General features: G+C 32.8%; 2 protein-coding genes and 1 pseudogene across 2 annotated transcripts; 1 reads left to right on the forward strand and 2 right to left on the reverse strand.

The window, feature by feature from the left end:
• The first annotated feature begins 2374 nt into the window (after positions 1-2374).
• LOC113005583 lies at positions 2375-5535 on the forward strand (annotated as a pseudogene).
• LOC105203229 lies at positions 5527-7279 on the reverse strand. Its single transcript, XM_011172004.3, has 3 exons — positions 7160-7279; positions 6531-6616; positions 5527-6447 (listed from the first exon to the last, which is right to left on the reverse strand). Exons 1-3 carry the CDS (start codon positions 7197-7199, stop codon positions 6250-6252), a joined length of 324 nt encoding a protein of 107 aa, XP_011170306.1. The 5' UTR covers positions 7200-7279; the 3' UTR covers positions 5527-6249.
• Positions 7280-7291: 12 nt separating this feature from the next.
• Positions 7292-10653, reverse strand: LOC105203230. The gene is made up of 4 exons (XM_039459443.1): positions 10447-10653; positions 8337-8522; positions 7879-7990; positions 7292-7422 (listed from the first exon to the last, which is right to left on the reverse strand). The coding sequence occupies exons 1-3, from the start codon at positions 10597-10599 to the stop codon at positions 7892-7894; spliced, it is 438 nt and encodes a 145-aa protein (XP_039315377.1). The 5' UTR covers positions 10600-10653; the 3' UTR covers positions 7292-7422; positions 7879-7891.
• Between the last annotated feature and the right edge of the window lie 2217 nt (positions 10654-12870).

Consider the following 12870-nt stretch of genomic DNA (forward strand, 5'->3'; position numbering starts at 1 on the left):
CTCTATTCAACAACTTATTATTTAATTTTCAAATATGCACAGTTGTTAAAAAATATAAATGTTTTATTTTAATTATTTAAAAGTTACTTTTTTCAAATTACTATTGCCTTCTGAATAATAAATGATTATTTGCAAGAATGTTTAATTTAATATTCATTTATTATTTATAATGTTGTAAATAAAAATAGTTACAGTTAACGTTAATTTACTTTAAAGATTATTTACATTAAACATTAACTTTTATTTTTAAAAGTTAATGTAATTTGTTATTTAAAAATCTAAATAATAAAAAAATTTTAGATTTTAGAACTCTTGAAGTTTGCACAAGCAACTTTTGAGTTATGACGCGAGAGCCTAACGTCTCGAGCCATTGGACAACTTGAAAGTTTGTTTATCAATAAGATTTATATAGCGCGTCTCGATGCGTGACATAGACAATCAATTTTCAAAAACTCAAAATTCAAAAACTCGGGTCCATTAAGTTTAAAGAGGATAATCTTTATCGGAATTTCAGGAAAAATTTCATTAAAAGTGTGATATGCTGTCTCCATAGTATATTTTAACGCTACAGATCTTATTGCGAGCATTAAAATATCGTCAAATATTAAATATAAAACTATAAGAAAATTATGGTCAATAAAAGTAATAGTAATAATAATATATCAATTTTTTTAAACCAGTACATATTTAAAACATTAAAATGTAAAATATTAATTATGAGATTATGCAAATTAAAACGTTTGTTTTCTATATACAAAGAGAATGTATAAAAATATTTCATTTGTTACACCACATATTGTATTTATAGGCATTATCTTATATATAGCCGATTAGATGTACACATAATTATAGTCTCAATTTGTACTAGTTGAAAACTGAAAATCTACATTATTTCTATATATATATATATATATTTTTTTTTTAATGTCTATTAATATTTTAATATGAATCTGTCATATATTTCAAATTCTTATTACATGAATAAAAATAAATTTACGTTTAAAACGTTTTGTCCATCGTTGGTAGGTTTGTTTACTCAATTGTAAAGACTCCTTGGTCCCTTTTTGGCTCAAACAAGGCTTTGTAAGTCCGTCTATTTGACATTTTATCTTCCCTTTTATATATACTGCAATGCTAATAAACAAAATTACATTCTTTGTTTGGTAAATGTCATTGATCTCCTACAATTAAAAAATGTAAGAATTATTAAAATGTGATGGTTGGTTCTAAAGATTTAGTATATACAAAAATAAATAGTACAACTAAAATCTGAATTCTTCATTAACGTATAAAAACAAATTTCAATAAAAAACGTAGTGCAATTCCAAATAGACAAATGTTAGCATATTGTCTGCACATTGACGAAATTTAAATATTGGAAATGTTTGCATAAATACCACAAGATGCATCTCTATGTATGATAAATTGAATCAATACCTAAAAGAGGTTTTCTAATGCTGCAAAAATTGTAGCAATATTTCATATATAATTACAGTTATGCGTTTCACAATATAGCAAAATGGCAACATATTGCTATATTGTGAAATATATAAATTGTACAGGAGCAATATGACAGTATGACAGCATATTTAAATTATTCGTAATTTTATGCTGTTATAATAGCATATCATAAAAAATGTGCTATTATGTTAGCATTCTATGTCCAGCATGTTTGTCTCTCTGGGATTGTAAAAGACAAAGCGTATAATGGCAACGGATTGACAATGAAACGAATTTATTTACAAAATTTGAGGTTGTCAATGATATGTTTCGTTCGCATTACTTATTGCATTACTTTCCATTTACATATCCATTCCTATTATAATCATAATCGTAAAGCAGACTGCTTTGCACACAACGAAGCGCGCCACACGTACACGCACGTACGTTCGTTCAGTCTATATTAAGTGGCTTCAGGCTCCACACGGAGCTCCAACACAGCCAGAATCAAAGTCTTAATGTTGGATACAAAATCTCAATGCGGGAAACAAAGTCTTAATAAGATGAAAATTCTAGGTGGATTGCGTCAGCAATCATAACCGCGTTTTTTCACGCTAAACACTATCACCCTTACTGGTACACGACCAACCAGCAAATCTAAGTACACATACGTACATACAACAGGCGATCTGATATGGCACTACACCCACGTAGTACCAAATTGGTCTCTTATCTTTTGATAAGCTTGCGCGCGCGCAGGGTCGAGAGATTAGACGCACTGAGACGCACGCGAGTATTAGGTATTTGGTATAACGGTCTTCGTCTTGTAAAGTATTAACGTGCAATGAAAGTGTTTTTACGAAGTACGACTTGTGAAACCCCCCCACGTGTGTGACCCGGTTCTCTTCCACGACTTCTTCAATCTCCCTGACTAATTACCCAGCCAGTCCCTTACAATACATTTAAAAATACGTATATACCTCTCGCGAAAATGAGCGTACAGTATTTATCAACAAACTAAAAAAAGCTGTACGTTCAATTGTCACTCGACAATCATCGCGTTGATCTGTGTAGCGGGATTCTCTAACTTCTTAACGACGAATATTGCTATCGTTAACTATAGATGTCGAGGATTATCGCAAAAGGTTATTCTGTAATTAGGAGATATCGACAGCTCTCGATAACTTGAATCGTTAAATTCCGATAGTTATCGAAGCCGCGTCGATACGTTTGCGATCGTTACCGGAGGTCTCGCTAAGCTATTAACGATAGTCGGTGTGAGTCGATAGTGCATTAGTGTATGAAATGTATACGTAAGTGTGTAATACGTGTTCCCGCAACCATGATTTGGAGGTTAAATTGGTGTCTGATTGTGAATATATCGAGTGGCCTTCTCAGTTTTTGACATCTTTTAATTCGTTGACTTTAATTCTTTTAAGAATTGGAAATCCATAGGGCAGCGTAAGAAGTTGAAATTCTATTAGGAATTTTAATTTATTTAAAACGACCAAAGGTATGTAATACATTAATGATGATTAATAATGACTTTTGTTCTTTGCATGTTTAACTTGTACTTTTAATAAGTATGTATATATTCTATTTTGAATTTTAAAATACTATTCAAATGAAGTTAGTCTCATTATATTTAATTTAAATATTAACTTAGGAAATAAAAACTTTTCCTAAGTTAATACTTTCCTTTTTTTTAATAATTTTTTAAGTAGTATATGCAATAGTCGGCTATGTATTTCAAACTGAATAAACATAATATAAAAAACTTAACTTCAACTTTAGATAAATAACAATGAATTTGTGTTGTTAATTTAAACTTTTAGTTTTCCTAACAAAATTATTTTTTTATTTTTTTTTTTTTGTTATAGGATGGCGCTTGGCTATCTTGCTGCAGACTTACAATTACTGGACGAACGTGTCCAACGCTTGGAACGAAGGGCACAACGACGACTATTACGATCAACGGAAAATCCATTCGATTTGACGAACAACGAATTTAAAGAGCTGTACCGCCTAACACCAGATTTAATTTTTTATTTAATGGATGCGTTAAAACCTCGACTTCAGCGAACAAGGATTACCGGGTTATCTGCAGAAAAGCAAGTAAGAAAATCATTACATTTTTCTTTCATTATGACAATCATGTTTATTGTTTTTAAGGTTATTTATGATATTAATATATGTACGAAGCCCAAATTAAAATCTGTTATTTCCACCTTCTGCTCAAGCTATTAATATATGTATATTTTGTAGATATTGTCAGCAGTACGATTTTATGCGACTGGTTGTTTCCAACGTCCTGTGGGTGAGCAGTAAGGCATTTCTATGAGTTAAACTTCGATTAGCAGATCCACAAGTGACAGATGCAATCAACGATTTGATTTTTAAACAGTGGGTACAATTTCCTATAACTCCAGCAAGCAGGCATTTAGCAAGAATACAATTTCAAAATGCACGTCAGCCATTTGAAGGGGCTATCGGAGCAATTGACTGTACTCATATTGCAATTCTTGCTCCGAAAGAGCATGAAGAAGCCTACATAAATCAACGCGGATATCATACACTGAATGTACAAATGGTAAATATCTAAAAAAACATTAACTTATACGACATCATGTCTTATATTTTAATAAGTAATTATATTTAATGTTAATCCTTTAGATAAGTGATCCAAATTTAAAAATATTAAACGTGAATGCAAGATAGCCCGGAGCACGACACGATGCATACATATGAAGTGCTTCTGCTGCACGACGTGTTATGGAACGCGCATATAATCGCGGTGAACGGAGAACATATCTCATTGGTAATTGTATTTTAATTTTTATGTTATAAATTATTGCTGTAGAAAGCTTTCATTGTTGATGTATGACTTATATACATCACAAGAATTAAAAAATACCATTTGTGTGTCAAAATGGATTTTAGTGCTTAATATCTTCATATAATTTTTTAAATACAAATTTTCAGTTTCTGTAAACTGTGCCGATATAATTCGTCGGACTAAAATCACAATCATAAACTGACGTTATAAATATCGATTAAATTAACTTTAATTGAATTATTTAATAAATTATTATTTTAATTGATATTATTTCTAGCGTCACTTTATGACTGCGGATATAATCACACAAACCATAATCGCACGCAGTTTACAGAACTGAAAATTGTATTTAATAATTTATATGATAAATGTTACTATTTAGCAGTCCGCTTCAGCCGGCAAATGACACTTTTTAATTTTTGTGCTATTCGCATAGTGATCACATACTCTATTAATCATTATATACATCATGTATCGTTCATTGTTTAGTGCATGAATTCTTTAATTTTGTTTTATTGTAATGTAAATTGCATTACTTAACTTTAAATGAAACTGAAAAAAATGTACCATATATCGTTTATACAGGTGATTCAAGTTATCCTTTGGAACCGTGGCTGTTAACTTCTTTGCCTCGAGAACCAGAAGGAACTCCACGTTTCTTGTATAACGAAGCGTTGTGTAGCGCGAGAAATTGTGTCGAACGGCTTTTTGGTGTACTGAAGTGTACCTGGAGATGTCTTTCTCGACATAGGGTTTTGCAGTATGAGACTGGTTTTACTGGGAGAATTGTCAACGCTTGTGCAGTTCTCCAAAATATGCGGATTGCTCATGGAATATTTGACGATATAGTCGACGAATTTGATCATGATGATCATATGTATGAAAATTGTAATGATGGTGACATTAATCCAAATAACGGTCGTGGACCTCTTGCTATTGCATGACGCATTTAAGACCGTTTAATAGCAGAAAGATTTGGCAGATAAGATTATACAAAGCGTAACGTAAATTTAAAATTAATTAGAAACTGAAAATATTGGATAAAACAATTTAATAATATTACTTATTTCCTAATATATAGATAATTTAAGATAAACACACTTTTAATTTTTGTTAAATGTCAAAAAAACTGTTTGCCTGTGTAGAAATGCTAACAAAAAATTTGTAACAGCTCAAATTATACAAAATGATTCTTTAATTAAAAATAAGTTGTAAATAAAAAAAGGAAAGAATATAAACACGTTTTTACATTTTGAGTACGAGTTATTTATTTAAATTTATTTTGTAATAAAATAAGTAAATTATTGCTGAATATCTTCAACCAGTTGACAAAAATATTTAGCATACATTGACTAATAAACGCTTGCACGTTTAAATATAATTAAAACAACTGTACTTTAAAATATATAAAAGAATATTTAGCATACAATCAATAATAAACTTCACGTTTGAACAATAATTAAAGAAAAAAAAAACAAAATAATATACATCCACTCAAAATATGTAACAAAATATTTAACATGCAATCAATAAATCTATATTTAAATACAAGTCACAAAATCTACTGTAAAATATATTATGTTACATATTTTTTGGTAATAAACATCTTCAGTCTTTTACATATATTATATGTATAATTAAATTAAGGTAAAGTAAGTTTGCGAACACAAGATCATATGAACTTTTTTTCGTGTTTCAGTGCGAAAAGCTTGGGCTCGAAGTTTAATACCTTATTTTAGTTATACTATATAGTAAGTTATAAAAATACATTTAATATAATGACTCACATTTGGAAAAAAATTAAAACAAAAAAATGAACTATGTATCACAGCGATTATTTATTCCGTTTCTCGCATATTCGCGTATAATATATAATAAACGTAACGTGTACTATAGATAAATGCGCGCATATGCAAGAAACGGAACAAACCATAATACTCGTATGAATAGGCAACAGATATGCATCACAGAGATTATTCCTTCATGTAAGTAGGTAACAGATTTTCAAATATTTTCATAAATTTTTCAAAAATCTTGATCCGCTTGCTGTCATTAACAGCCTGTATAGCAGCAGTATCTGCCATCTTTTCTATAGCATCTGCAATTTTCGTCATCGCAAGCGCATTCATTCTGCATACTTCCGCTTGTATTGTAGCACACTCAGCATGCATCTGCAAAAGAATATATTTCACAAATTAGCTATAATTTAATTTTTTTAAGTCAGATTCTGCATTAATTAAAAATTTTGTCTTACGAACTCGGCATCGGCTTGCTTCTGAGCAATAGATTGAAAGCTCTCTCTTGATGAATGCAATTGTTTAGTCGATGTAGCTCGATTAACTACAATAATTAAAATGTTCAATACATCTCTTCATGTTATGTACAGCTATTGTTACAAAGATTATCAAAATTATTAAACAAAAATTTTCAGTTTAGATTATAATATGTTTAATCATTTTTAATTATAACACTGGCATTAAAAAATGACTTTAAAACTCTAAAACGATTAGTCGTTTCCTTTAATTTTATAGGTTCTGAATACAAATGCTGTCTATTTAGATAGCACACAGATTAAAAAAAAAGTTAAAAAACAATTCAGGCTTATGTTATCAATTCAGAGTTCATTTTGAGATGCAAAAAGAATTCTTTTGCTGAAAAGAGTTCTTTTTGCATTTGAAAATGAATTCTGGATTGATAATATAAGCCTACATTCTTTTTAAACTTTCTGTGCTAGCTGCATGGGTAGATTGCTCCATCACGTCACAATTTTGAAAAATTTGGAATTAAAGTTGCAAAAAGGGCTATTTTTACGTACTTTTAATTACGTACACAGGAAACCAATTTTATTGTTTCTTTTTTGTAATTTAATATGAGTAGCCTTAAATTTTCTGGATGAAGTCAAAGGTTTTTGAATATTTTCCATCGAATTAGATTGTTCCGCTGGTTTTGGAACTGTATATGGGACATTTCTATTATTTTTAATGGAAATAGCCTTTGGAGCCTTTTTTGACTTCCAACGGAATTTGGAGTATCATCACTATCTCCAATTTCAATAATTGTATTATCTTCTAATGCATTACTTAGTAGTGAACAATTGTCATTCAGAATCTCATCGTTGTTATTATGGTAGTTATCGAAGAAATTAGCTGTAAGCAAAGAATGTTGCATTTTAAATATATTGGTGTTGTAAATATCTGCATCAACAATAATTATATATTAAAGTTTCCCATAAAAAACATCCTATAGAAACAAGTAACTCAAAGAATGTATTTAAAAATTTGTTTGTAACAAAAATGTAAAACAGTATAATATATTATTTACTTTGCTACTATTTTCATACTGCATACAATGCATTATTACACAATATATTATTGTATAATAACTATTGCGAATATGATTATATTTATATTATTGTAATATGTACATATTACAATAGTATACTAGCAGCTAGTTTAATTGTATCATAATTAACTTATACATATTATATATAATTTTAATTACTTGATTTTATTAAAAAAAGATTTTTGATAAAAATACAGTTGATAGAGTGTGAAATGATATATTAGCACATTTTTAATTATATAAGTGATTGGGTTCCCTACCATTTTCTGAGTCTTAAGATATTTCTTGCGGTATATCTGGACAAATGCTGATGACTTGTGGAATTGCGGTTAAAACTTCATCATTTCCTTGTTCCAGTTTTTCTATCAAATTCTATATGAGCGGAAAAATAATCCAAATATACTTCCCAGTAAGCATGAAATATTGCAGCAATATTGCAACGTTGCTGCAATATTTCATGCTTACTGGGAAATATATTTGTAAAAAACGATTTATGTTTGAAAAAAATAGCTTATGACTTATAGCAAAGTTGACTAGATACACTAGTACACATTAAAGCTATTGTATCATACAAAAAAACAATGTAAAGGTATGTAATATGTCATTTTTATACTTAGATTAGATTAGTGTCCAGCGTCTTTAATGTGCACCAATGTACTAGTGCAGTCTGTTTGAATTAGATATTATCTTCACAATTTTAACAATTTATAAAAATTACCTCCTCTTCGGGGATATTTTCAGCACAACTTTTGCTTCCTTCGACATATTTCGCTCCTATTATTCCTATTACTCGCAATACGAGATCCGTTAGTTCCGATGTAATAGCTTTATTCCCAGTTAAAGCTTTCGCCTTTCGAAAATCCTTCGCTTTTATTGAAGTGCGACTTTTTAAGACCCTCCAAACCTTAAACATAAATAAATTCACATGTTATTACATAGAACATGAAAATTTATTCATCGATTGATTAATCGCCTTTTACAGAGCAAAGTTGCATTTGTACAAAATGCGTTTGATCAATCGATGAATTAAAAAACTCGCCTAAAGTTAAAAGTAAAATATAGTTAAAAAGTTAATAAATTTACTTTTGATTTAATTAATTTTAAATAAGTTAATTTTTAATTTTAACACATTTTTTAACAAAAAACATTTATTTTTTTTCCAAAGTTGAAAAATTTATTTATTTAAAAGAAAAATAAAAAAAAGACGTTTGAACATAAAAAAGAATATTTGTTATATTTTTCATGTGAACTTGACAAATAAAGTATTAAATTTATTTTATGATACATATTATAGTTGCTTTGTTATTTAAAGCAATTTAGAAAATGACAATATTCTAATTTTACCCTTTTTTTTTTTGATAACGGAGAGGAAATGCGTTACCGCATACCCCAGGCCTCGGGGGAGGCCTGGTGGTTATGTGGGGCTTTTCCCCGCCGACGCGTGTCGGCGGGGACATACCCACTAAAACCTCTCCGGGTGTCCTGCCCTGGTCCATGACTGGGGGGCTCCGGGAACGCGTGCAGCATACTTCCGGAGCCCCCCGGACCCGATCGGCCATGGGCCGATTCGTCACGCCGGGTGCGCTCTGGGCACACCCGGCAGGGCTCTTGGGCCTGGCAGCCCTAGGTCGGGGAAGGGGGGACACCAGCCCCTCCCCGCCTCTTCCCCTGTTGGTTTGGGGGTAGAGCCCGGGGTATCCGGCCCCCGCCGTAACCCCGGGCCTCTTCGCGCCGCCCTGTGCGGCGGCGCGGCCCTCCTGACTACCCTAGGGGGGGGAGGGGGGGAATCCTCCCACTCCCCCCTCCCCGGCGAGGCAGGGGGGGGTACGGCTCCGCGTTACGTCACGGAGTCGACCCCCCCGGACCGTCAGGTCGGGTCTACCTCGCCGGGTTCACTAATACGGTGGGGGCCCTCCTCCCACGGCTGCGCGTCCCAAAAGCTGGGCCGGCAGCCGTAGGGGAGGGGGGTCGCTCCCTTTCATCATCATTTCCGTGGCGGTCGCCGTCGTCCCTCTCCTCCTCGATAGTGGGGAGGGAGGGGGCGACCGCCACGGCTCTTCTGCCCCTCCGCCTCCGTACAGCAGGGCCACTAGGGCCCGGAGGGCGGGGGGCAGTTTTTCTTCGCCTAGGCGGCCGGGGCGGGAGCCAAGTTGGGTCATGGCTCTCGTCCCTGCCGCCCCTGCCACTGTTGGCGTTGCCAGGGGGCATTCGTCCCCCCGGCTGCCTCTCTCTCACCTTCTCGGCCTCCTCCTTCTGCAGCATTACTTGCTCGCAGAAGGAGGAGACCGCTTTCCAGGCACTCTCCCTGCCGACCATCTGACCAATGATGGCCGGCAGGGTGAGGTCATCTCCCACTTCGGCCCTCAGGACTCCGCGCAGCCCTTCCCACATGCATCGCATTTAGGTATTTGTGGCGCCGCCCGGGACTCCGCGCAGCACACGCTGGACACTCTTCCAGCGTGTGCTGCGCGGAGTCCCGGGCGGCGCCACAGTGATGGCACCGTGTCGTCGGTTCCTTCCTTATCCTGCACAGGTACTCACCGAAGCATCTAATTTTACCCAAATTTAACTCAAAATCGAGTTTTAAAATTTAACTCAATTTGATACAACTTTTAAGTAACAAGATATTTAGTCATGTAACTCTTAACGTAAGTAAATTTATTTTCGAATTACTCTTACACCAACAATTGCAAAAGATCATATTGACAATTATTTCTTTAATTTAATAAATTAATTTTATTAGCCATTAATGTAGTTCAATTAAAAAAAATATATTAACTTATCCAACCCTGTTTTTACTAAATATATTTGCATGTAATTGTTCATACCACTTGCCACTGTTCCACCGTTTTTGTTGCTCCGTGCAAGCAATTCAGTTCATTTGATAATTCTGTCCACTTCTTTTTAGATTCGTCTTTCCCATGTAGGGATTGAATTTTGCCTTCCGCAAGACTTTTATTGATGTTAAAAAAGTCAAGCATTTTTGTTAATTGGACTTGCGATGTCCTTGTAGTTCTTGATTTTTTCTGTAAAATAAAGGTCATCAAAAATTTCTTATATTTTATCATGTGTATATTTTACATTGATACTTATTTAGAATATAGTCATCGTTAAAAATTGTTGATAAAAATATATTTATTCTGACGCATCGTATTAAAATGCATTGAATAATTATATATCTTTGTCAATATTTTTGACGAGGCTCGCGTATTCTATAATTATCTTTATATTTATCACAGTTCATACATAACTATTAGTGATTTTCAATATTTTTTATAAGATAGTTAATTTTTGTTACTACAAAAATTATAATAAAATTATTTTATTACAACGTAACCGATGTAGAGATATTCTATCTACATTTATCAAATAAAGATGATTAGGTTAAATTTCTTGTTCGGTGTTCATAAAACTAGGCACAACATTCCAAAATTACTAAATTTTCACTATATAAAATCTGGCATCTTGCACAGCTATTGAATTATTTCGATACGTCTGTAACGATATTTGCATCAAACATAATCGTTAAAGCCAAGTTACAGAATAACCCGCCGTAACGATTATCGATAGCGCAAGCGACAAATGTCGATATAATAGCTAACGATACCGACAATCATCGTTAGGAAGTTAGAGAATCCCGGTACAGCATAAAAACTGATAAAAGTAAACGAGCAATGTCGTGGTCGTTGTTGTGATATTTGTAATTCTTCATCCAGGAATCCGATAAGAGCATCCAAACTGTGAGCAAAATAGTCAAGTCAATAAGCACGTACATACGTGTTCGGTTAGGTGGATTAGTTGTTCTTTTTTCCCCTGTACCACAGTTTTGCGTTACACAAGCAATCATTAATGCCTTCCCTAAGGAGGTTAGGCGTGTTCCAGCACACGCAACGCATCTAGGTGTTCATTACACATGATTGTTAAATCTGACTTGCCAGATTGTTCAGATTTAACAATCATGCGTGATAAATACCTAAATGCGATGCATGTGTCTGGAACGCGCCTAACCTCTTTAGGGAAGGCATTAATGACCGCTTGTGTACAATAATTTGTTTATGGTTAGAAAATTGATTGTTCTGTGTATATTGTGAAAAATAGCTGTACTCATATAAACGTATATTTTTCTTTAGATTATTTATCTGACTTATTATATATATATGGTTAACACATTGTAACCTTAACTTTTATTGAATTAAGAAACAAAGGCTCATGCGTAAAAATGTTTGCTCTGGTCAAATTTGAAGACGGCGTAAAAAAGATCGTTCCAACCAAACACATTAAGCATTTTGATGATCAAGCATATAGTCGCAATAAAAAGTATAACATACTCTGGAATGATGAAGAGTATTATGAGGGAGTTATCCTTATAGTAGGAAGTATGTAATGTAATTTATCTTCCTATATTAATATATTAGTTGTTCATAATATATTTTGGACACAATATGAATTTTTATTGTACACAGACACTGAGAAGAAGAAATTAAAGAAACAGAATAAAAAAAAACGATTAAGAAATAAACCTTTTATGCAATATGATTCAGCATCAGATTTAAGCGATTTTATCTCAAGCAAAAAAGAAAATGAGGCACGTATAAGTGTGAAGAAGTATACTGTTAAATTATATAGGAATAATTTCTATGGGCCGATTTCACCAACTTTGTTAACTTTGCCACCAGATTTCTTTATTCAAAGTGACCAATTGTATATGTTCTTAAGTAGAATTGAATAGAAATAACCTACAATTATAATTGACACTTAACCGATAGATTAAAGTGGGTGGGTACCTTTTGGACATATACGGTACGATTAACCACAAGCCACTCACAGCACTTGATCAATGGAAAATTTCTATCACAAGTTCAGCATTCCAAATTAACCTTTAACAGATCGTATTCATCTTTTTGCACAATAAATTCTTTTGCAGATTATTTTCACTTTTTTGCTAATCAAATTCACGGATAAAATTTATTCTTTTGCAAATCATGTTTTTCTACAAATGTATTGTCTGAAGCTATTGTAATAAAAATAAAATCTGATATAAAATTATTATTCCAAAACAAAAATTTTATTGCATGTATGTAATAATACTTAAGCATAAAATAATGTAAATGACAAGATTAATAATAAGATAAAATACTTATTTTATACCAAAAATATTTATATACGCATATAGCTTCACCTTTTTAACAGTTCTCCTCTGCCATTGTTCGTGGTAATTTTATATTCATATTTATGTCATAATTATAACAATC

The sequence above is a fragment of the Solenopsis invicta genome, unplaced genomic scaffold (assembly GCF_016802725.1).
Source record: "Solenopsis invicta isolate M01_SB unplaced genomic scaffold, UNIL_Sinv_3.0 scaffold_384, whole genome shotgun sequence".
Lineage (NCBI taxonomy): Eukaryota > Metazoa > Arthropoda > Insecta > Hymenoptera > Formicidae > Solenopsis > Solenopsis invicta.

Excerpts from the sequence above, each read along its gene's own strand:
- LOC105203230 (XM_039459443.1), bottom strand. The coding sequence starts at position 10,599 with ATGCTTGACTTTTTTAACATCAATAAAAGTCTTGCGGAAGGCAAAATT. Across the intron at positions 8,523-10,446 it reads CGGTGGAACAGTGGCAAGTG|GTTTGGAGGGTCTTAAAAAG; the intron begins GTATGAACAATT and ends TTTATGTTTAAG. Across the intron at positions 7,991-8,336 it reads AAAATATCCCCGAAGAGGAG|AATTTGATAGAAAAACTGGA; the intron begins GTAATTTTTATA and ends CCGCTCATATAG.
- LOC105203229 (XM_011172004.3), bottom strand. The coding sequence starts at position 7,199 with ATGGAAAATATTCAAAAACCTTTGACTTCATCCAGAAAAT. Across the intron at positions 6,617-7,159 it reads TTTGACTTCATCCAGAAAAT|TTAATCGAGCTACATCGACT; the intron begins TTAAGGCTACTC and ends TAATTATTGTAG. Across the intron at positions 6,448-6,530 it reads AGCAAGCCGATGCCGAGTTC|ATGCATGCTGAGTGTGCTAC; the intron begins GTAAGACAAAAT and ends ATTCTTTTGCAG.